This window comes from Oxyura jamaicensis, chromosome Z (genome assembly GCF_011077185.1).
Source record: "Oxyura jamaicensis isolate SHBP4307 breed ruddy duck chromosome Z, BPBGC_Ojam_1.0, whole genome shotgun sequence".
Classification (NCBI taxonomy): Eukaryota; Metazoa; Chordata; class Aves; order Anseriformes; family Anatidae; genus Oxyura; species Oxyura jamaicensis.
Window position 1 is genome coordinate 22577739 of NC_048926.1, and position 24843 is coordinate 22602581.

At 35.7% G+C, this 24843-nt stretch overlaps 1 protein-coding gene across 9 annotated transcripts in view; it reads right to left on the reverse strand.

Moving 5' to 3' along the window:
- ADAMTS6 (ADAM metallopeptidase with thrombospondin type 1 motif 6) overlaps window positions 1-24843 on the reverse strand; it is a 155593-nt gene that overhangs the window by 75413 nt on the left and 55337 nt on the right. For 8 of the 9 annotated variants that reach the window (XM_035310447.1, XM_035310452.1, XM_035310449.1 and 5 more), the window contains 3 exons: window positions 20768-20811; window positions 17213-17318; window positions 7226-7372 (listed from right to left, as the gene is read on the reverse strand). In XM_035310447.1, coding sequence (XP_035166338.1) covers window positions 7226-7372; window positions 17213-17318; window positions 20768-20811 — 297 coding nt within the window. The remainder of the gene's footprint in view (window positions 1-7225; window positions 7373-17212; window positions 17319-20767; window positions 20812-24843) is intronic. The other variant, XM_035310451.1, reaches the window with a different exon arrangement.

Here is a 24843-nt window from a genome sequence, read left to right on the forward strand (position 1 = left end):
ATCGTTGTAGTAGCAAAATAGCAAGGAAAAAGACTAGTAAGTGGTTATGCATTTAGCTACATTACATCACCATTTCTAAAGATCTCTCAAAATTTATTTCTCTTTTTCCTTCTGCTTCAGTACTATTATTTCTCTTAAAGTACTTGAACAGCACTGGCACATTATGAACTTGGTTTGGGAACCCAATACCGCATTGTGAATTGAAGTACATTGGAAAAAATACCATGCGTTACAGAACAGTCATGAAACATGGGCCTTCCCATTGGAGATGAAGGATCTCATCAAAGCAATGCAAATGATGAATGGAGACTGAGGATTAGCTAACATTTCCAGATAATTTCTACCGGACTTGGGTGTAACACTCTTGCATCTATGTTCTTGTTCTGCCTGTCTCTTTGCTCCACCGAGGCAAAACCTAGACACTTAGAAAAATATTGCACTAAATCTAGGGGAGTGAACCAAAAGGGTCCAAGAAGAATAACAGGATTTTTGAGCACTTTCCAAACAGAGATCTAGTAATTATTACCTAGCCTAAGAAAAAGTCCTATGTGCAGATGTAAAGGAAGATAATGAGAAGGAAAAGAATGCCTAAATATTTTCAACTCTTCAATTTTAGAAAATTTCTGTTTGCTGTCAGTTTTGTGCCGTGTGATTTTATTCTATATAGGAAGCACATACAAAATGAAAAAACCGCAACGCGATATCCCAGCTAGAACACTTACATTTCTGAAGAGTGGATAAATCTTCACTGTCTCCTATAGAAATAAGATGATCTCAACCTCATCATACGTTGTATTTAGTCCACAAGATGCTACTAATACTCAGGGACTTTCTCATTTTCCTAATTCTAGGTTAATTCAATGGGTTTATATGGGGCATATGGGGACTAATTACAGCTATATAATACTGAAGCTGGATGTCTTTTCATGACAGTGAACAGTATTCCAGTGTAGTGTGTCAAGAGATAGTTGTAAAATAATCTACAATCTAGTTAAAAAATTGTTTTTTATTTAAATATTTCAGGGTAGCAAGTTAATCTTTTTTCTGTTTGGAGGGAAAGCAAGGATAATAGAGCTTTCACTTAAAGCTCATGAACTCCAGCTTTCTATCACTGCTAATTGTTTCATCCATGTGAACCAGGAATTCAGCGTTGCAATCTTTAGAGACCAAACAATGTAATAATGACAATCACTGTCTCTGCGCAGACATCACTTTTATATCCCTACACTACTTAAAGAAAAAATGCAAAAAACATTGCTGTAGACCTTTCAGAATTTATGCTCATATTACACAACTTATTCACACATATCTCAGGAGCATACACATTACAACTAACACCCTTCAAAGGCTAAGGAAAGAAGTATCCAGAACACTGGTACAGAAAATGGGTTTTGAATGTTACAGAATGAACTTGCTCATAATAATAATGTGGAATTAATATAATGCATGCTGTGATTAAAAAGCATACATTAAATGCATTCTAAGTATTTTAATTATTCTATAGGTAAACAATCATATAGATAAACATATGGATAGTATACATAAGGTTTTAATTAAGTTACAAAATTTTCCATAAATATATGGAAAATAACAATAGTAAAACTAATGAACTGTAAACACAGTGCATTTTATGTATATAACTTTTAAAACATGAATTATTTACATGCCTGCATATAACATCTGGCTCCTTTCTAAATACTTAATTCACATTTATTACATACTTTTCCTGAGTATAAACTGGTTTTTAAAGAGTACCAGGACATATACTTTTGTACAGGCTACAAAAATTGCTTAACCTGACATTAATGAATAAACTCTACAAACTGCTCAACAGTCTATAGATAATAACATAAATATTTGCAGAATGAGGACATAAGTAATGGTGGTATGATTCAGAGTGGTATGTTTAAAATTAAAATGAACCAGAATAGGTTCACTAAATACAAACATTCTTGAACTTTAGGGAAAATCAGATATTGATGTGGATTTACCACACTCTCTCATGATACATTCTGTTTCTTTCCAACCTTTTATGCAAGGATATCTCTATGTCTGATTAGCTATTTCATATCAAAGACACTTTCATTTGCACAGTGTTCTCACAATGCTCATTTTTTCTTTGGTTTGATAGTAGACAATTTGCTATTTCTTGAATGTATACTTTCCTCCAGAATATGTTCCAAAGTGAACATATTCTGAATAATTATCTAACACCCATATTAGGAAAAATCTACCAGTTCATCTATCAAAATCATCCTCCTATCAAAATCTATTGGCAACCTTTCCTTGAGAGTTTGGGAGGGACTGAGATACAAAATATGGAGCCAAATTGTTCTACATTTATTTTATCATACATTCTACAAAACAATTAATACATTGCTGATTCTGCCCTTTACAAATTATTTTTTTTTTTTTAAAAAAAAAGAGGTAGGCAAAGGCTACTACTTAGGAAAGCAACACTCAAAACATATTGCAAGCCAACGATTACAGAAACTGGCTCTTAATTTTTTTAAATTGGATAGCCTTTTGGGTGAAATACTGACTTTCCAAATTTGATAAATATGAGCCAATTGGGGAAATAGCCTTTTTAACCCGTTATCTGTTAGCAAACAAACAAACAAACAAACAAACAAACAAAAGTTTAATATAAATTCTAAAGTAAAAGAATAAAGAGGCAAATTATGATCCAAAGCAAATGCCTACAGATGATGATCTGGTGAGGCTGCATCTGAAGTACTGAGTTCAGTTTTGGGCCCCTCGCTACCAAAAGGACATGGAGGTGCTGGAGAGAGTCCAGAGAAGGGCAACAAGACTGGTAAGGGGTCTGGAGAACAAATCTTACAAGGAGCGGCTGAGGGAGCTGGGATTGCTCATCCTGGAGGAGAGGAGGCTCAGGGGCAACCTTATCGCACTGTAGAGGTATGTTAAAGGAGGCTGTAGTGAAGTGGGGGTTGGTCTATTCTCCCATGCGCCTGGTGACAGGACAAGGGGGAATGGGCTAAAGTTGAGCCAGGGGAGGTTTAGGTTGGATATTAGGAAGAACTTCTTTACTGAATGGGTTGTTAGGCATTGGAATAGGCTGCCCAGGGAAGTGGTTGAGTCACCATCCCTGGAGGTCTTTAAAAGACATTTAGATTTAGAGCTGAGTGGTATGGTTTAGTGGAAGATTTGTTAGTGTTAGGTCAGAGGTTGGACTGGGTGAACTTGGAGGTCTCTTCCAACCTAGATGATTCTGTGGTTCTGTAATAATGAATATAAAATTTCTCTATCGATTTGTATAGAAAGAGATGGAATTTGCCATTGTTACTCCCCTGGAGTAACAAGGAATTGGCCAATCTGCCATAAGCAACAAACTATCCTACATTTATCTGTCATATCCACTTGAATATCCAAGATTTGGGGGCAGATGACACCTGGACCTAAAAACAAAGATTTTTTGTACCATCTCTATGAGCATACTTGAACCAAAGTAGTTTTGGCTTCCTTCCAGAGTTAGAATGGTCTAGTCTCTGAGATCTAAATCCTACTGTATGGCAATCCTAGACACTCTCTAAGAATGCCCTGTGATTCATATAGTTATAAGACTTGTGGTTCTTCTTTATTCCTCTTTAAAAGACAATCCTCCTTTTAAAAGACAGAGCTGGTCATCTGGCTTCTTGTAATACCTTCTCCTCCCCGATGCCAACAAGATTAATCAACTCCGATTCCTGAAATCATCCAGATTATGTTACTACAAAACATAAAAGTAACTGAATAATGAAACAGAAAGTTCTTTCTCTCTTTTTTTTTTTTTTTAAAGTCTCTCCTTTTTTTTTTTTTAGTCTAGGGATCTTCATGGCTACTCACTATATAATTATATACTAGGTAAAATGAAACTTGCACGATATATATACATGCTGCATAGAATGAAGTTTATACCAATTAGTTTTAAACCACAGACTACATTTTTAGGGTTGGTTCTTTTTTCCTATGAAAGCACATAAATGGTTTCTACTTCTTTCATAGGAATCTTTGTCCTCTGACACTGCTCTACCACCCTCCAAATCTCATGGAGTCCTTCTGCATTTCATTACATAAAAAGGTTAACAAAATGTAAAGCCATTGTCAAGCACTTATAAGCTGTTCAGCTGAGAAATTGAATTCAGTCAGTCTTTCACTCTAACATAAACCTTGACAGACAACAGCTATTTTGTGCTACAAAGCATGTTTTTTTTCCCTGAAAAAAAATGGCTCTCCTTAGCCATTTCAAAGACTGTGTTAGCAGGTCATAATTCTTGGGAGTTTTGATAGACCTATTAGCAATGCACGAGTTTGCTTTGTCTTTACTGCCATCCTTAAAATCATATTGGGCAGTCAGGGAATTGCTACTGCATGAAACCGAGTAGTTTTCTTTGCTTCTTGCTCACTGATCATTACCTGAAAACGCAAAGTCTCTGCTGTTAAGGTTGTTCTGCACCAAGGAAAGGTGTGAATGGGTTAAAAAAGAAGTGATCTCAGTTTCTGACAGCTGTCCTACAGGTATCTGTGTAAATCTATCTTTAACAGCTTCCTGGTTTCATTGAGATGACATGACACTTAAGGAGGAGAATGGAAACTGGAGAAAAAACTATACTGTTAGAGACTATTTTACTTTCTGAAATAATGCAACAACTATTTCAAGAAAAAAAATAATTCATTTCTAAGCTATTAAAACCACAAACAATAAGAAGTACAGACTTATCATGAACAGATCGTGTCTGAGAAATCTGACTTTTTTAAAGATAGATTGCAAAATTAGTAGATGAGTAAGCTGTCTTTGGCTCTTCATACATTACTTATGACGGTACTTGACGCAATTGGGAACTCTATTCATAACTGTAATGCAGAAAAAGAATGTTTATACAAGGTGGATTTGAAAAAAAAAAACATTCTTGTTTATGAAAATAAAGATAAAATATTATAGGAGGTAATTTATTACTGGAGCTGCTATCTCTGTTCTTCTTCTAGCTAATCTAGAATTTTCAGTAATGATTTTTATGAAATACACAGATGGTAATAATTCAAGTAGTGCTGAAAAGTGTTGCAATGACACAGAAGTATCTCAAAAAACCTGAAGAGATAAGAACTAGAGAACAGATTCACCAGAATGCTATTCTGCCTTTTATGCTAATGTAACTACAATTTCAGTGGCATCTCACAGGGTTAAAAATGAAACTTAACAGTGCATCAAAACTGCGGAATGGAAAAGAATAAGGTTGATGCTAAGAGTAAATAATAACATATATAGAAGCATTTAAACAAAGAGGAAGCACAAACTAAACATTTTTTTAACATATAAAGCAAAAAGTTGAAAGATCACTCTACACGGAGATAACAAGTAAAAAAACAAGGAAGTTTGTTCAGACTGAGATTTTTATAAAATAGTTGGCTCTATTACATTTGCAGCATAACACAAGCCACAGAACTTTAACATGTGTTTCCTTCTCTAAGCACATGAGTAAAAAATGACTGCACAGCTACCTGTGGAACAGTCTTCATCAATAGACAACTTATTTTCAGAACAACTACAAATTCAAAATGCAGTGCAGAAGACAGTGACAAATAGAAGGGTGAGACTAAGAACAGCAGTACTGTAACAGTAAGAAAGAAACCCTCAATGGTACAAGAAATACCTGAAAAGTAAGCTGATAGTCAGGACTACTGAACAAAAAAGCTCACAGAAGAGATGTGAAAATCCTTTTCTTTGTAATAGTTAAAACTAGGCTGTGTAACATGCTAGAAAGAGTACTAAAGGGAACAGAACTGAATTAACAGGTATGATTAGTAATGATAAAAACAAGATGATCTTGTCAATTTTTTATGCTGCTAGTGTTAAATGAATATATATATATATATATATATATTTATCCTCAGAAAATCAACTTACATTGTGAAAAACCTGTATCACACACACATGTAGGATGCTTTATTCAGTACAATTTAGTTTAGGTGTTCATTTTAAACACTCCAGCACTAAAAATTGCTTGGGTTCATAGTTCAGTGAGGTGATACAAAATGACTTAACTTGATTCAGTAACTGAAGAGAAGTAATTTCCTCTGAACAGCACCTAACACCAAGCATTTGATTCTGTCCACTGACCCTATAGGAAGCCAACAGACACAATTCAGTGCTCCTGTACTTTTGTGAGAGAAGCTATGTCTGAACCAACAAAAGGAAAACTTCATTGGTCTAAATGGGTCCCTTCAGGTATACAGAATACAGCACTTTATTCTAACGTTAGATCCCTGAAAGAGGTGGATAAAGTCCATTTTGCTGTTGGTAATCACACTGTTAGACTACTTGACTGGTTTAATTCCATTTCTTAAAACACAGTGACTGAATTATTGACCAGCCTTTATTTCTTACAGGACTGATTACACTGATGACACTGATGACACTGAAGTTATCAACTAACTTCCATCTGCTCTCATAAAGACCACATCTCACGTATATTTTAAAAAACACTATTATTAACTTGTTCTCAGTATTCTCACAACTCTGTGCCTGTCTTCCAAAGGTTAATTACATACAAAGACTTCATTAGGTATCATGTATACCAATAAGCACATTTTTGACACTAACACAGTTTGACTGTTTCAACTCTTTTATACAGAAGTAAAATTTAATATAGGAATCTTTTTTGTGAATAAAAATCACCACAGAAGTACAGGTAAGCATAATTTTAAAATATTAACTTAAAGAACCATGCTATCCTCTCCTCTGATCTTTATATTTTCATGAAAGATGCCAATAAACATTGGCAGACTAAAAAAAAAAAAAAAAAAAAGCAAGATTGCATATGAAATCAGGAGAATGAAATGTACAAAGAAAAGGGCTAGAAGTTTGTTCCCTTCAATGCATTTCCTCACATTATGTGTGATTTAGAAAAAAATACTTCACATCACTCATTGACCAATTCCACATTTCTTTATTTTTCACCTTAAGATTAAGCAATGAAATACAGTCAGCACTTTAAAATGTTTGAATAGATTAAAAATCAACACTGTGAAGTGAGGAATGGAATAGAAGAAGCTATTGCCAATACACAGGAAAAGCACTCTACAACATAAAACATTTCAGTGACTTGTTATACTTCTGTCTCTACATTCTGAAAATGTAAAGAACACATTATTGTATCTCTACTATTTATTCTTAAAGATGTGAATTTTTGGAACAACTCATGTTTTTTCTTGAGAGATTACTTACTCTAAAAAACTGGTGATGTAATCTCGACTGCAGGCTGACCAAGAGAAAGGGTTGGTGTTTGCTGTAATATGAGCCGCCATTAGTTTTGCTGCTTCATGACCTTTGGTCCCACAGGAATTTCCAATTCCATCATGGTTCATACCAAAACTGCCCAAAAGAAAAGAAAAACAGCCCATTATTTTTCTACAGACACAGACATCTCATAAACAATGTGATTTTTACAGAAATCATATTTAGGAGAACAGGAGAACTCCAAATGGGGAATTAGGATCAGTTAAGTTCTGTTCAGTTTATTCAGATCTCAGAATATTGCACAATTATTTAGCATTTTATTCACAGAGTTCTGAAAGGACCTCTTTTTTAAAATTTAACATTATTTTTCAAGATAAATCAAGAGCAATCAGTCTTTACTTGGGTATTGTAGCTGGTAGAGAACATATATTGTGGCACTACCATGTCTATTAGAAAACAAATAGGGTATGTGATGTTGCTGTATAAGCACACATATAAGCACACAGTAGTAGCTAATGATACTTCAAGCAGAACATGGGTTTTGAAATTCCCAAAGCCATTCTGTATTCATGCTCCCTCTATGTTTCCAATGCACAGATGACTTGCAGTTTTTCTATAATTCTCCTTTGTCATAGAACTTCAGAGTGAAGGACACTTAAAATCAGCAGAAAATGCAGTAAGAAATCTCTGAGTGGCTTTTGGCCAGCAGATATTTCCAGCCAACAAATTCATTAACTTTGAACAAAGATGACATGACTCTGGAAAGAAGTATACAGTAAAATAATCTTTATGGGCTAGAAATCCCATGCTACTGTAACAAACCCTTTGAGCTACAGACAGCCAACATAAATTAAAACTAGAGGTTAACTCATAGAAAAGCTATTTGAAAAGACGTTCCTTCTATATATAAAACTATTTTGAAATGAAATTATTACTGTTATTCCTAAACAACCAACACCATATACCTGACTGACCTGTCATAAATGAAGAATTTTAAGAGAATATAGAATACCATGACCTTTTGTAATAGTATACATCTTTTTTTAACTCCATTTTCTAAGTCTGCCTTTGATTCATTTCCTCTCCGTCACTTGAGGGGAAACATCTTATTTTTTAAGTATTAATCTTTGGACACATTAGCTCCTCCTTCCCAAACATGACACAAGGCTTATGAGATCAAAGAGGCACGTAGTGAGATATAGAAGAGCTTCCTAGAGCATCACACAGAGAAGAAGTCAAAGGGAATACCAAAACTGAGCTGCAGTTGGAAGCAGCGCATCTGTCACTTCTTTTTACGTGTCATATAATGAGGTCAGTCTTTGGAGTCTTCTGTGTTACAAATGACTGACCCCCTGATTTTGCACTTAATATTCAGGTATACAAATGTGCTGAAGCATTCCATTTTTATTTTCTAGATTTTTTTTTATTCTGATTGCCAGAAGACACATCAATCCATGCCTATGTAATGTCTCATAAATGCAGAAAGCCTTATGCATGGGAAAGGTCGGACTGACACTTCAAGTTATTACATACCCAAACGAAGAATAATCCCAGCATATAAAAAATAATAGACCTCTAAAACAACTCATCTGAGCATTTATAATGAAACTCTCAGACCAGTGTTAATTATTATGATTGTTTTTTCATATTGATATATATTATGGGAGTGAAGGAGTTAGAAGTCCAATGCAACACACTTACTCAGCTTATACTGAAAAAGCATTTTATTGCCCTAGTTCTCAACTGCCATAATTTCCTACAATTAAAGAGTACCTGAAATGGTAACATTTCCTGTTGAATTACCTACTTGCAATTTCTTAAAATATAAAACATTATGTTTTAACAGCCCCTATGAGTGAGTTCCTTACAGAAATGGACATTCTGCTATGTGGGAAAGAGCTGAATTGGGTCTTACTGACTATTTGCAACACCCAACATATTCCTAGTTAATATATTTCTTTTGTCAAAGAAATCACAGAGACTCCAACAGTCTAGGAAATGAAAGAGTCCAATCATGATTTTTCTATTGGGCCAACCAAAAAGAAGAACAAACTTCATAGTTAACAACCTATCCTTCTACCAGCTCTCCTTGTGAAAAAGAAGTTGCAGACAGTGGCAGTGGTGTATCTGGTAAAATGCAGATCTGTGAATGGAAGCTGTTATTCCAAATGCACATGGGAACTCAATGCTTCTTCATGAGCTGAATGCACTGTCCTTTTTAAATAATAAATATTAATTCATCTAAATCATCTATTCCCTTACACAAAGGCTATTCCACTCACCCCTGCTTCTGAATTTAGCAGGAAACCATTAGGTTCAGATAGTATTTCTGATATTTAGAAAGGAGTTTTGTAATTACTGTCCTCTTTTCCCAAAGATGGTAGTGGCAGCATGCCCTAATTTGCACACCTATAGCCAGGACTGCAGATGAAAACACATTTCTGTCCAAAGTACTGCTTTTATTTCCATCAGAACATGTTGGTTATATTTGATCACCATTACACTAAGGGTATATCTTTCACAAAAGCATATTTGGAATTAGATTGGGGTGGGAACGCAGTGAAGAAAGGAAGGAACAAAATACTCTTCATGAAGGCACTGTTATAATTTACTCACCTTTTTCAAAATGACTAAACAGATTAAGACTGTATTTTTTTCACGGGTTTTAAGAGCTTGTCTAGAACTGCCCATATAATTATGGTTTTAAAGGAGCAGCCAGATAAACAAGGAGACAGTGAGCAGTCTTCTTAACTGACACAGGAGTTTTCTATGAAGTTACCTTTCTGCCTACCATCTCAAGGAAAGGTGTTTAGCTCAGCAGCTCTGAATCACTTTTTTTTCAAGCATTATGTCTACTCTTCTCCACTCTTCGCTCTGCTCACATTACATATAAAAACTGTGCAAGGTAGTAGTTAAAACACTATGAGTTTTAAAATCATAATTTAAATTGTCCTGCAATATTCCCTATAGTTTGTATACTTCTCAAAAAAATTCTTAAAGGGCAGCACATCTGTCTAGTGCTCTGTGTCTGTTTCATTTACTAACATCTGCAGTAGAACAGACGCTTTTTCTTGGCGATCTGTTTCTTTATATCTGAAAAAAAAAATCTGAGAGAATTATTTGTAATACACATTGAACTTAAAATCTGATCTCAAAAATCACAGAGGAGTTAACTGCTCTCAGCTGCATTGAATAAAACAGCAATAGATAACCAGAAACCCTGGAGTAAAAGCAGAGGGAAGGATGTGAACATAAACTTCTTGTTTATCCTCCCTTTTACCTTGTGAAGCAGCAGTACTCCAGGTTCCCTACAATTTCTTTTTTATTTAAGGTGAGGTTGCTGATTTGATCGGCGGTTCTAAATTATGATGGTGAGAGCTACCAAAACACTTACTGCTGATGTGTCTGAAATTACATCAGTTACTTTTGTGGCACAGCCAAGGATGCCTCTGTCTTAATTTATTAAGCAAACACTTCTTTTTCCGAGAAGGCAGATCCAAACCAATCTGAATTCTCCTCAGTACTGCTTACAGAGGTTTATTTCATATACCATGTACTTTGACAGCACTGTAATAATCTGAAATGTGCTACTCAGATGAATTTTGTTTTCCTTATTTGTTCACAATCTATTACCTCTGCTTTCCAATTGTAATACTAATGATCTACACATCAAGCTATTGCCTAGTTTGGAACATTCAGAACTGCAGATCTCTAATGTTTATTTTCTCTAAATAAAACAATTAATTTTTAGTCACTTATAGACTCATGAGTTACAGTATATATGGGAGAATTTGTCCTAATTCTTTTAAATCAGTGGCTCTCACTTTGCTCTGCCACTTGTTAAATAGGTTAAGGAAGAAAGTACCAGAAACTGACACTCCTGAGTCAGGCAACAAAGTGATAGGAATACAAGCAAAAGAAATACGATAAAAATCAAGCTCTTGATATTGCTGTCCACTATCAGAAGTTGATTTACAGCTGTATAGCTCTGTGTAACTCTTTAGGAAAAGATATCTTTCTTTTCAAGAGAAAAAAAGAAAAAAAATTCTACCTTAATGGGTTTTAGTATACTAACTTATTTGCACTAGGAAATACAAACCAAACACGTACAGTAAGACTGGAACGGGTCATTTGCAAGCTAAGTATCTTGACCCAGGTACATTGCTTGACCTTCCTTGACTGTTTCAGCACATTATGCAATGCTCCCTCAACTTTTACAGAGAATGAAGCACAGCACAGGGATGGTTGAAAAAGTGCACAAGTGAAGTATCCTATCCAATTTTATAACAGTGAATCAAAACTACAGTGAGAAGATGGAAGGCATGCTTGCTATAATACAAATCTTCTTGTAATAGATACAAAATATAAAGAGCAAATTATAAGATTCTTGTAAGAAACGCCAACTTATTTGCTTAGGTAAGACATAAAAACTTTTTCATAAATTTTGCATTCATTTTGTTTTTATTATGTTGTAGTTATTCCAGTAGTTATTAAATAGATGTCATTTAAATATTCAGAAATCTTCTATTTTATCTAATTAAAAGGTAAGTAGTGCATTCATATAGCTTTGAATGTCTGGGTGCAGCCTACTTTAAAGCAATAGCAATACTTACAGATACAGTGAAGCTGTTATATTTTTTTTTAATTATCTGTTCTTAGTGACATTAGAAAATGTCCAGAGGAAAAAGAAAGAAAAACTAGAGTGCTTCAGCATTCTCTTGTTAAATGAAAAGAGCATGAATTTAGACAGAATCTGCTATTAAAGAATAAAATATTTTTTCCCTACAATATCAGAGCTATGAACCCACACAATTCCTCTGTGGAAATATATGGTAATTTTGTTACTTGTTTTCATACCTATTAGCAATGAAATATTGTAAAATTGATATGGAAAAAAAAGTATTTTGTTATTACCCTAATAGAAGGCTACTTTATTAATTTATTTTAACCATATAGAATCAAAGAATGGTTTGGGTTGGAAGGGGCTTTAAACATGATCCAGTCCCAACCCCCGTGCCATGGGCAGGGACACCTCTCACCAGACCAAGTTGCCCAAAGCCCCATCCAGCCTGGCCTTGAAGACCTCCAGGGGTGGGGCATCCACATCTTCTCTGGGCAGCCTGTGCCAGGGCCTCACCACCCTCACAATAAAGAATTTATTCTTTACATCCAATCTAAATCTCCTCTCTTTTAGTTTAAAGTCGTTCCCCCTTGTTCTATCACTATATGCCCTTGTAAAATGTCTTGTTTTGTTCACGGGAGAGCTGATGAGATGTGGTGTTACTACAATTTATCCTTGCTGTGTTTAAGTATTTTAAAGTTTGGTATGTGTGCCCCTTAGACTGGAGTATTTTCTTGGTGGTTTTACAATGCATACACACATTTCTTCCAGGAAATATCTTATTCTAAAACTGATGTCTTATAATGCAGCTGAGGTCTGACTGATCAAACACAAAGCTCACCAATGACCAATGAATGAGGAAAAGACCAAAGCTTCTCTGAAAAGCTACTCCAGAACCACAGACCAACTTTCTAACATGGGCAGTTGGGGTTATTTATGCTATTTTCCTTCTCTGCATACAGACTAAAAAAGACTTCAAAAAATGCTAGAATTGAAGGCATATTTTAGTTGCATGAACTAATTCAGAACTAAATCCTACTAGAAAATGCCATCTTCTCCATCTTGAAGCCAGTTTAATTCATTAGAGTATAATCTATTCCATTACATTTATATATATATATATTTATTTTTTTTTTTATTTATTTTTTTACAAATTTTAATCAAGATATGACTGCTAAACACCAGACTTTCATTCTGGCTCCCTGGCTCATACAACCTTCAACAGAGGCCTACCATTGGCAAATCTTTTCCCTACTTTGAATTTTATCTGTAGTTCTGTTTTAAGCTCAGTTCACCATCCTCCTGTTTTGACATCTCACCTTTTTTTCTTCTTTGATCTTACTTGCTCTTTTTACCTTTGCTATTTAGCTTCCAGATCTCAGCTAACTGTAGGACTGCAACAATGAATATCACTCTGTCTATCTTTTAGGGACATCCCTTCAAGGGAACCTTATCTGTTCAACTCAGCATCCTGTACAACATGCGTGAAGCAAATTAGGCAGTTCAGTATGTAACCTATTAAAAAAGTACAGACTGGAAAGGCACCAAACTCAGCTGGTAGGAACAGAAAATGGGACTGGATCTTGTATGTTACACGTGTCTGACCATAAGGGCATATTCAAGCCTGCAAAGTTTTTCTTCACAAAGAGAAAGTCAAACTGTTTGACAATGCAGGGGATACACACACTCAGTTCTCACTCCTGCTGTGAAGGGAAGGAAATCTGCACTGCTTTGATTTTTGCTTACCAGAAATCTTAAGTATTTCTTCAGTGTGAAATACATAATCTAACGGTAAGTCAAGCATTATAAATCAAATTTCTAGAGTCACTATTATGAAGGTTGAGTGGCCCACTCTGAATTTTATTTGATTAACAGAAGTATTAAGAGCAATACAAGGCTTTTCTCAAAACCATACACAGAGAGAAACAACCATAAAACTGTTAGTCTAACACCATTCTTTATGCAACACAGAGTTAATCAAAGTGTTATGGATGTCTACAGTAAAAACAGCTGGTTTTGAGTCTTGACTACACATAGCTTATCTGTACAAAAACTAAGATATACACATATAAAAGCTACAAATTGTAAGGAAGCCAAAAAGATACTTTAAAAATTACTTATAAATATTTAACATAAAGTACGACAAGACATAATAATCACACTCACACTCTCTGTCTCTAAGTCTTCAAGACTAAGTGCTTTTCTGGATAATATTCTTTGACCAAATGCAAGTTACTGGCATCAATATAAGGGCAAATGAGTTAAATGCAATATACCGCGATATACAGAAAGTCAGACCAAATGAGCAAATCATTTCACAGAATCACAGAATGGTTTGGGATGGAAGGGATATAAAAGATCACCCAGTTCCAACCCCTGCCATGGGCAGGGACACCTCCCACCAGACCAGGTTGTCCAAAGCCCCATCCAGCCTGGCCTCGAACACCTCCATAGATGGGGCATCCACAGCTTCTCTGGGCAACCTGTGCCAGGGCCTCACCACTCTCATTGTGGAAAATGTCTTCCATACATCTGTCCTGGTTTCAGTTAGGACAGTTATTTTTCCTCCTAGTAGCTGGTAGGGTGCTATGTTTTGGATTAGGATGAAAAGAGTGCTGATAACACACTGATGTTTTACTTGTTGCAGAGCAGTGCTTACACCAAGCCAAGGACTTTTCAGCTCCTCGCTCTGTCCTGCCAGCGGGCAGGCTGGGGGTGCAGCGGGAGCTGGGAGGGGACAGACCCAGGACAGCTGACCCAAACTGGCCAGAGGGGTATTCCATACCATCTGGCGTCACACTGAACAATATACAGGGGTGGCTAGCCAGGGTGGAGGGGGCAGCTGCTGGGGGATAGACTGGGCATTGGTCAGCAGGTGGTGAGCAATTGCATTGTGCATCACTTGCTTTGTACACATTATTATTACTATTATTTCCTATCTTAATTCATTGTCTTTATCTCAACTCAAAGGGTTCACTTTCCTGTTTCTCTCCCCCATCCCAGAGAGTGAGGGGGGAGGGTGAGCAAACGGCTGTGTGGTGTTTAGCTGCCGGCCAGGTAAAACCACAACAACATTTAACCTAAATCTACTCTCTTTCAGTCTAAAACCATTGTTCCTTGTCCTGTCACTACAGATCCTGGTAAAAAGTCTTTCTCCATCTTTCTTAAAAGCCCCTGTTAAGTATTGAAAGGCTGCAAGAAGGTGTCCCCAGAACCTTCTCTTCTCCATGCCAAACAACCCCAACTCTCTTTCTTCATAGGAGAGGTGTTCCTGCCCTCTGATAATTTTTGTGGCCCTCCTCTAGGCTCACTCTAGCAGGTCCCTATCTTTCTTCTACTGGGACCCAAAGCTGGATGCAGTATTTCAGGTGGGGTTGTACTACACCAAAGCAGGAGAATAATCTCCTTAAACCTGCTGGCCATACATCTTTTGATGTGGTCCAGGATACAACTGGATTTCTGGGTTGCAAATGTACATTGCCAGTTCATCAACTAGTATCCCCAAGCTCTTCTCTGGAAGGTGTTCCTTTAATTGCCAAATTTATTATCCTACTAGAAACTAGTAAATTGAGTCATAATTCCATCAGAGAAGTATTATAACAGCCCTTTTGGAGAAATCATGGAGAATCTATCTGTATTATCTCTACTGGTCTCTTTTAATCACAATAGAATTTTATTCCTCAGCTCAACATTTTTTTAACTTAGTATTCCATGCATAGTATATTCTAAATTAATAAAGTGTTTTGTTGTTGCTGTTGTATGTCATATACTCAATGTAGACTTGTCATTTAAATGCTTCTATCTTTCATTGGACAATGAAGACAATTTTCTACTTCCCAGGTATGTCTGAAGAGAAAAGCAACCATTCTGGTGTGGCAAAAGAGAAGTTTACAATACTCCTTAAAATTAATATTTTACACACACAGGCGAGTACCTTCTAGTACATACTTTAATAATAGCCACTGAAGGGAAGGGGAAGACAAAAGGAAGTATTGGACACAGATGGTTAACAAAAAGCCTATGATCAGAGGATATAGCCTATGGATGTAGTTTCTCCTGAGATTCTAATCAAAGCCTCAGTTTTTTAAACCAAGTATTGTCATCATGCCAGTTTTGAATAATAACATATCTGCATACACTTATTTTTATGCTTCACTGGAATAACCTTCATAAGGTATGTAGTGACGTGACATACAGATTAGAATGAAGATGGGGATCTTTTTTCTTTTTGAATATGTGGCTTAAATTCACCGCAAGGTCACAGATTACTATTAATAAGATTTTCAGATGTAAAAGTGATTTGAAGGAGCTTTTTCCACAACACTGGAAATGTATTTTTCTTTACACTATCCTTTTCAACTCTTACCAGTAAGGGAAAAGAAGGAAGGAAAATAAGATTGCAAGAATTACACGTTTTAAATTATTTTTGTCCAGATCTTATATAATTGCTTTTAAATTTTTGAATTCATCTACTTCAATGTAACTAAAGTGTTCTTTTCATACATAATATAAATGAGATCGTACTTGCCAAGTAATTATCTTGCATGATAGGTGGGCTGAAAGTAAGTGTTTACTTCCAACTCCTGCTTTTGATCAGCTGATTGATAGCTTCCATTTCAGTCTGATGACTGGAAAAACGTATCACCCATAACTCAGTGTTGGTCAACACACATAAACAAAAAGGAAACTTCTTGATAAAAGAAGGTGTCTAGTGTTTTTAAAGTCATCATAACACACTAATGGCACTGTCTTTTGAAGGAGGACCTGAAATATTCCCAGACTGATCTCTATTCAGATTATAGCACTCTCATATCATTGTGCTCTTTAAAATGATATGCCAGTGCTTAAAATATACAGATGATGTTATGACTATTTTACATAATTCATGCTTGAGTGAAAGATGACTGAAAGTGTATGAATACTGACAACAGAAGCAATGCTTTAGTCAGAATACTTCAAATTATATTTAAGATAAAATAATGAAAAACAACAAAAAAAAATTTAACCGCTTTTGTTTCATGAAGAAATGTGGAGGGAGGGGGAGGGAAATTTTTCAAAGCCTAATATTTAAGAATATGAAACAGAGTAGGACGGTGTGAGCCAAATCTCAAAAGCACAGATTAAACTGGAATTTGAAATCAAAGGGTAAACAATGAGTCTTCAGTTCTAAAGTTAAAGCCCTTGGTAATATATACCAAATAAAATGCACTGCCACTCATGAATACTATATACAAGAAACATGGAGCACCAGAACAGAGATGGTACAGCCATGCAGAAAAAATAATGATATCTATTATTAAACTAATATTAAAAAGGTGATACATTAAAACATATCTTTTTTTAAACTCACTCACTTGTGACCAATCTCATGTGCAATGGTAAAAGCTGAACCTAGGCCAATGTCTTCATTAATGCTGCAGCTCCTTTCAGGCTCACACATTCCAGCCACAGAGGCCAAGCCTGAATAAACAGAAGGAGACACAAAGGGTCATGCCAAGGTGTTTCAGTCTTAAAAGCCCTAGTTATAAATGCCTGGATTCTTTTTAATAACCTCTATGCACAGAAGGAGCAGTTGGCAAAAGGTTAACTTTCTAGTCATTTGCAAAATCACTGGGGGGAATTTCACTTTGCCGGCTAGACATTAATATTTTTTGAACTGCAGTCAGTGCTGGAAAATGTCTAGACTAGGGGTTAGATTTATAAATTTTACTTCTGGTAACTTGGGACCACCTAGTAACTTGAGCCAGGAGAGGGAATTCAAGAAAGCATTTCTATTTTAACATTCTTGAGCTTGAAGAAAGCAAAATGTATCCACATTATTTTTCTAAAGAAATCTGTTTAAGTTTAGTGGGTTCATAAAAACATACAAGCAACTTTTTTAGCTATGAAAAACCCCACATGGTACTTTAAAAAAATATAAAAACAAAATTGAATGCATCAATGAAGAGAGAGGAGATAAGTTAATGACAAGCACTCATTTAACTATGGAAGTCTTTTCCATTTATCACCTATTATCTTCTGGAATTAAAACCTTATTGCATTATAAGTGCTTTTAAAAACTTTCTTTAGAGAAAGCTAGCCACTGGCATTTCCAGATTATGGCTCTTCAGTATCCCGCACATTCTTCAGCAACAGAATATCACACAACATATTGCAGATATTAATTTGCTGCTACTAGAGCAGCAAAAGCTCTAAGTATCATATTTATTTAGTGTATTCCCTAAGGCTTCTTATGTGAAAGCAGCAGTAATACTTTCTTTAAGGAAGTTACCTGCACAGTTTACACTGTAACGGAACAATAGCTGGGAAAATGGGGTGTGTGGGGGGAAACAGAATTGTATTCTTATGAATGAGCAGGCACTTCAAACTATTCTGTTTGGACTACCAGCAAGCAAGTAATAAGATGACATCTTATTACATCAGTAATAAGATAAGTGCTTCCTAGCTATGTCCCTAGCAATTAATTTGAAGCAGCTGGAGCTGGTCGGTAGAGTAAATCACTGGTATTGGGCTCCTAATGTTATCCTTGTATGTGGATTGGACTCTCTACTTTGGACTAGTTTACTCTCATAGGTGAAACTTCCTCCCTACAAATTGTTCAGAGCTTTCTACAGGAAAAAAAGTATCAGTGCATATCATAAGAATACAGTCCAGGTAGTGATTTAGACCCTAACATTTCTCTTAGGCACATATGGAGCATTTAAGAAGTACATGTTTTGACTTGGTTTTATCCAAAACAAATCTAGTCTGCACACACCAAAACTACTCTGAGAACCAAACCAACGTGGGCAAAAAGCAACAATGTCTGCTCATTGAATTTCCATCAAAACGCGTTCTTAATCAAATCACTGCAGTAGACAATGACCACTGAGGACAGGATGAAGCATCAAAATAAGAAGAACTAGACACTGAGAAAAATTTGTATATTTTTTCCTGCATGCAACCTGTAAAAAATACAATAGTTACAGTTCACCTGTCTAAACTGTGCCATTCCAATTGAGCAGGACATTCTGAGGACAACATGGTGATGTTTGTGTAACAACTACTCTGTTTCCCTGAGAAGTTCACCGCATCTGGGTGGTAAAGTCATCTCTATCTTCAGATCTCTTAACTGAGTGCTTGCTAAGTGACTTACAGGACCAAGCTAATGATATACAATTAAACACTATGTCTGCAGAAAGTGACAGAGGTCAAGTCAAGAACCCAGACTACATCTCAGATCAAAGAAAAAAGGAGTTGTGTTTCACTGCAGCCATACAGCTGCTCCAAAGACATCTGAGGCCCATCTCTACCATTCAGTTCTATGTAAGATTCCCTAGGAATAGGAAAGAGGTATCTATCCCACAGTATATCCATTACTTCTGTTTCTTCCTGGAACACCAATGATTCAAATTTCTTCTGATCTTTTGAGATCTGAGACTGTTGTTCACAGACCCCTTAAATATATGCTTAATTTCAGCTACTGGAGGTCAGTGGGAGTATTTAGCATACTAAATGCCTTGCAGAAGAGTACCGTGGGGCTCTTTTTGAATTTAATGCCAATAATGCAAGTACATTGTTGTGGTTTTACTGCCAAGGGTCTGATAACAATACTCTGATATTTTAAGTCATTTTTATTTTTATTTACTCAAGCCTTCTGGTTAAAAAAAAAAAATTGCCAAAGTCTATCCCGTCTGTTACACTGGATTCAAGTAAAGCAGAATTTGCCTTTATCCTGAAGTCTGATACAGTGAGGACTAGTACATGAATGACGTGTTATAAATATCACAACAAATATCAGATAGCTTGTGGGTGAATGTACTCCCTTTCAAACTCTCTTAACACTTGTAATGACAACTCTGACATCAATATAAACAGTCTCTTCAGTTTTGTCTCCTCCACGCAGATGTCAAAGTAAACAAATTACATTTAGAAATTTATCATTACATTTTGCCTTTTACTAAAACATGCTGTGAATATTGTTTATATTTAGAACAGGCAAAAAAATTCTGATACCTTTCTCCTCATGTAAACTACTTCCCTTTGCCAAAAGTGTCGTGCTGACTTGAGTGGTACTTGTAAAAAAATCAACATGAGTTAAGGCTATCAAAGCATAAAGTAGTACAGGGAAAGACAAAGAAAATACAGTTATGAACTCTCGTTATGAGAAAAATATTAAGAACCTCAAAAATTTTAACTAGCTGAATTAGAATTATATATTTAATTGCTTCTGAGTACATTTGAAAAAATATAAAAATACCATATTAGTCTTTCAATAATGTTTCTTTCATATACTAAAGCACTACTACAGGTAAAAAACGTGTTACAGTAAATAACTTCTGCTGACAAATTTAAGTATAAGGAGAACAATCCTGCATCTAGGATTGCTATGTGTTTTTCTCCATTGTCAAAGCACTGTTTTAAGGAATGTCAATATCAATATAATTTATATTACTGTGTTATTTTTTTTCCAGGTCTGTGGAAGGAAAAGTCTGAAGCTGTACTCCCTGCATAAAACAGAGCAACAGTATAAAACCTCAAAGCCTGTTTCTTTTCTGTTTTCTTTGTTTTTTAAAAACCTTCCTGAGGTCTTCTATTTGTATTTTATAATAGCTCATGGAGACAGGTTAAACAAAAGTAGTCCCCTCCAGTAATTGTTGCTTGGTAAATCTGAGTAATCTGCTAGGATTTATCAGCATTACAGCTACCAGAGATGAAATCTCCAGTAGTAGCTCGCTTAATCTAAAATTCCAGTAATCTATCAAAGCATAAAACCATGTAGGCCACCTTTTACTGCTCATGTTTATAAAACTACAAAATTTTGAAAGCATATACTTAGAAAGATCTAATGAGCTGATAAATCAATAGCTGAGTATAAAGCAAGGAAACAAACAGCAAATAGAAGCTGAAATTTATCTTTACAATCTTACCCAGTGTTCCACAAGGCTTGTTTTTATAAGTGCAGATATCATATCTGTTAAGGAGAAGAAAAGTACACAAAACATGTCAGAGGATCAAATTTGTAAAGTATTCTGCATATTTATCACATATCTGTATCATAGCGCAAGTTGTCAGACAGCAATCAGCTTAATTATGTGCAGCCAGCTGGTGTTGGCATTTTCTACACTCTGGTGTAAACCACAAGCTGCAGTACACTCACAGCCGCTGGCCTCAGGCCAGTGGGACACCTGCCAGTAAGAAAAAAATGGTTAAAGTGGATCTTTGTAATCACCGGCTCCATAAAGCAGTCTACCATGCTCTTAAGAAGTTACAGCAGCACGTCTGTAGACTACTACTGCTTCAAAACACTTAACTTTTACTTTTTGACGATACTGGAATTCTCAGCCTCACACTTAAAAACTAAACAATATTTATTGTAATATTTACATCCTAAATATTTAGATCCTAATTAAAACCCTTAACTTTGGAGTATTCCAACAAAAATTAGCAAAAATTTTATGAACTTGCATTGTAATTCCCATCTCTTTATCTTCCAATGATTATATGTGTCCTAAGAGTACACTACACTGAACTAAAATAAAAAACAGATTTTTATCAAAAGCTAAACAATACATTTAAAGAAGAATTTTCATAATTTTAGGTATAATGTTTCAAATATGGGATCTCAAGTTCTTGTGCAGTTGACAATGCAATTATCTGAAGCAGTCATATTTCATTAATGATAACTCCATATTTTTAATATGTAATCCTATGATATGGCTGGTGATATAAGAATACTCTCATTATGTCTTTGATGTTCAAGGATTCATACTGATTTCCTTGCAATGTGTTTCTGAATAATACCATTATTTTGGATAGTGAGCAAAAACAAAAATGAAAGATACAATCTTTATGCTTTAATTTTTAATCCAAATATTTACTACTTCCAGACCACCAGACATTTCTGTTAAAAGTAACATATAAGGACTGTTTTCAAAAAGGTTATCACATAGGAGCCAGATCATGAGATATACACCTTTCAGAGTTAATAAAGTTAAGGTCTGTCTGTAAGCCAAATCCATGAACACAATAACAAAGCTTAAAATTTGGAACAAATCCAGTGAATTCTCTGTGCATGTAGACTGCTGTGACCAAATGGAATCCCTGGTATTTTTTAACGGTACTACATATGGAGCAGTTCACTGGATTAAACTTTAATTTTGAACTCAAATTTCCATACGCATTAATCTCACCGAAGTGTCTCAGACTATGTCATCCTATTTGTACTTAAAGCTCTCACTGATTTCCCATTTGCTGTTTGCAGAGAGGGCTGTAATCAGATCAGAATTCTTGTATAAAATGTGTCAGTAATTAATTAGGTTTTGTGTCACAAAACAGAACGATGATGCAGCTGAAGAACAAAAGATTTTTTCTGAATATGTTCTGCCTTTGCCATCTTTAAAGAAACAAATATATTACATATTGATTTAGGACAGAGCCTGAACCTAACCTCACTGAAGTTCATGCAGAATGGTTCCTCAAAGCAGACTGGGAACAGACTTATTTAACGAGAAAACCCAAACTTGCCCAAATTCTTTTAATTCTGAATTCTTAATTTAGAAATCAACACAAGAAATACATAATACATATGAAATATTGTTCTTATGATGTTTGTTTGTTTTTTTTTTAATACTGAATGATAATAATAATAAAATTAGTGTTATACATCCTTGGATAAAATGGATGTTTAAGAAGCAGGCCAGTTCCACTAAACTCAAATAAAACGCTGTCACTGATTTCAGTAGAGCTGAAAATTTAGTCTTATTGCCTCGATCTGCTTACTCCCATATAGCTACGAATCTGAAGGCGTTCATTCAGCTAGTTTCAAAAGGAACTGTGATTTGAGAAAATGATATGAATTAAATCCCTTGTTTCTTTTACACATCTGAAAAACAGTTACCATAGTAACCTGGTTGTGCTGCATAGGGAGTATTCTTCATTATGCACAGGCTAGCATTCATAGGAATCATAATATCATAGAATCATTAAGGTTGGAAAAGACCTTCAATATCATCTGGTCCAACCGTCCCTCTACCAATGTCACCCAACTAAACCATGTCACTAAGCACCACGTCCAAACTCCCTTAAACACCCCCAGGGACAGTGACTCCACCACCTCCCTGGGCAAACCGTTCCAATGCCTGACTGCTCTTTCAGAGAAAAAATGTCTAATTTTTAATGTTCTAATTTCCAACCTAAACCTCCCCTGGCACAACTTGAAGCCATTCCCTTTACTCCTAAAATTAGATAATTAAATAAAGTAAGATATTTTATTTTCCAATAAACTGTTTTATTCTAATTATGGTTTCATTAAATATTTGAGTATTTATTCAAATATTCAGATTTCATACACAAATTCCTGTAAACAGTGTTCATACACTCTCTTCTTTGGTTTAAAAGAAAATAACAGGTTTTGGTTTAACAGGAAAAACATCTAAGGACTAGCTCTACCTACAGCATTGTCTTCAATCTCCATTTTTTTCTTTTTTCCCCTTTCATTTGGATGGTTTCTGCTCACTTGTATTATTTTAATGTACTGAACTGCTCAATTCCATCAGCTGCTTCTCTTATGATTTAATCAAATCAGCCCAATTTGTCTTTTTTTTTTGTTTTGACACTTCTTATAACTTTATTTTGATTTTTCAAGGAACCTAGTTAATCATGAAGACCCTAAAGATTTATTGTTTCACACAAAATTCTCAGATTTTTTTTCTGTTTTCACAGAATTTAAAGGCAAAAGAACCATCAATCTAGCTGACTCTTGTTCACACTGCTAGCTTTCAAATCTCAGCAAAAGGAAATGTCCCAAGAGCCTTCTCCTGGCTCAACACCCCAACTCTCTTAGCCTTTCTTCAAAGGAGAGGTGCTCCAACCCTCTGCTTGTTTTTGTGATCCTCTTCTGGGCTCGCGCCAACAGCTCCATGACCTTCTTATCCTGGGGTCCCAGAGCTGAAGGCAGGTAGGGTCTCAGGATAGAAGAGTACAGAGAGAGAATCACACCTCCATTCACCTGCTGTCCATGTTTCTTTTGATGCAGCCCAGGATACAGTTAGCTTTCTAGACTGTAAGTGTGCACTGCTGGTTTATGTTCAGTTTTTCATCAACCAACAACCCCAAGTCCTTCTCCTCAGGGCTACTCTCAATCCATTTATTCCCCAGTCTGTACTGATATTTGGGATTGCCCCAGCCCAAGTGCAGTACTGTGCACTTTTCTCTGTTGAGCTTCATGTGCTTCATGTGCACACACTTCTCAAGCTTGTCCAGTTTCCTCTGGAAGGCACACCTTCCTTCTACTGCATCAACTGCACCACTCAGTTCAATGTCAGCCACAAACTTGCTGAGGGTGCACTCAGTCCCAGTATCTACGTCATTAATACATAAAAAACAGCACGGGCAATAATATAGACTCCAATAAAGATCCCACATACACATTTTAAGAGGGATGACTATTAATTATCAAAAATATTTTATAAAGGAACTGAGTATCACTTTACTGAAATGTCGATAATAAATGTATGTTTATACTACAGAAGAGCTGCATGTTTTAGGACAGTCACAACATCAGGTGAAGCAGCAAAAGAGCTTTCATTTAATCAATACTTTCCTGCTGCTGTCAGGAACCACCTGAATTATCAAAGAAAATGAATGCAGAGAACTATCACGCAATCATTCTGATAAACGGAGAGTACCATGAACAGATGAAGTTTGCCATGTGATTTCTGACAACAGATACAAAGAGTATAAGCAACAGGTTTAACGGTCAAATGAAGTCCAGGAAAAAATATTTCCAAGGCTAAGCAAGAACAATGAGAAACATCATACTCTGTCCCACTGCACTTAAGAAAGACACCAAAGCAAAGGAACTGGAGAAACGGTGTAGAGAACACAAGCCTCAATGGGAAGATAAGTGCATCTAGGATGTACTAACTCTCAGTCTAGTCTCAGACAGATCTGTTACAATTCACAGAATCACAGAATCACAGAATTTCTAGGTTGGAAGAGACCT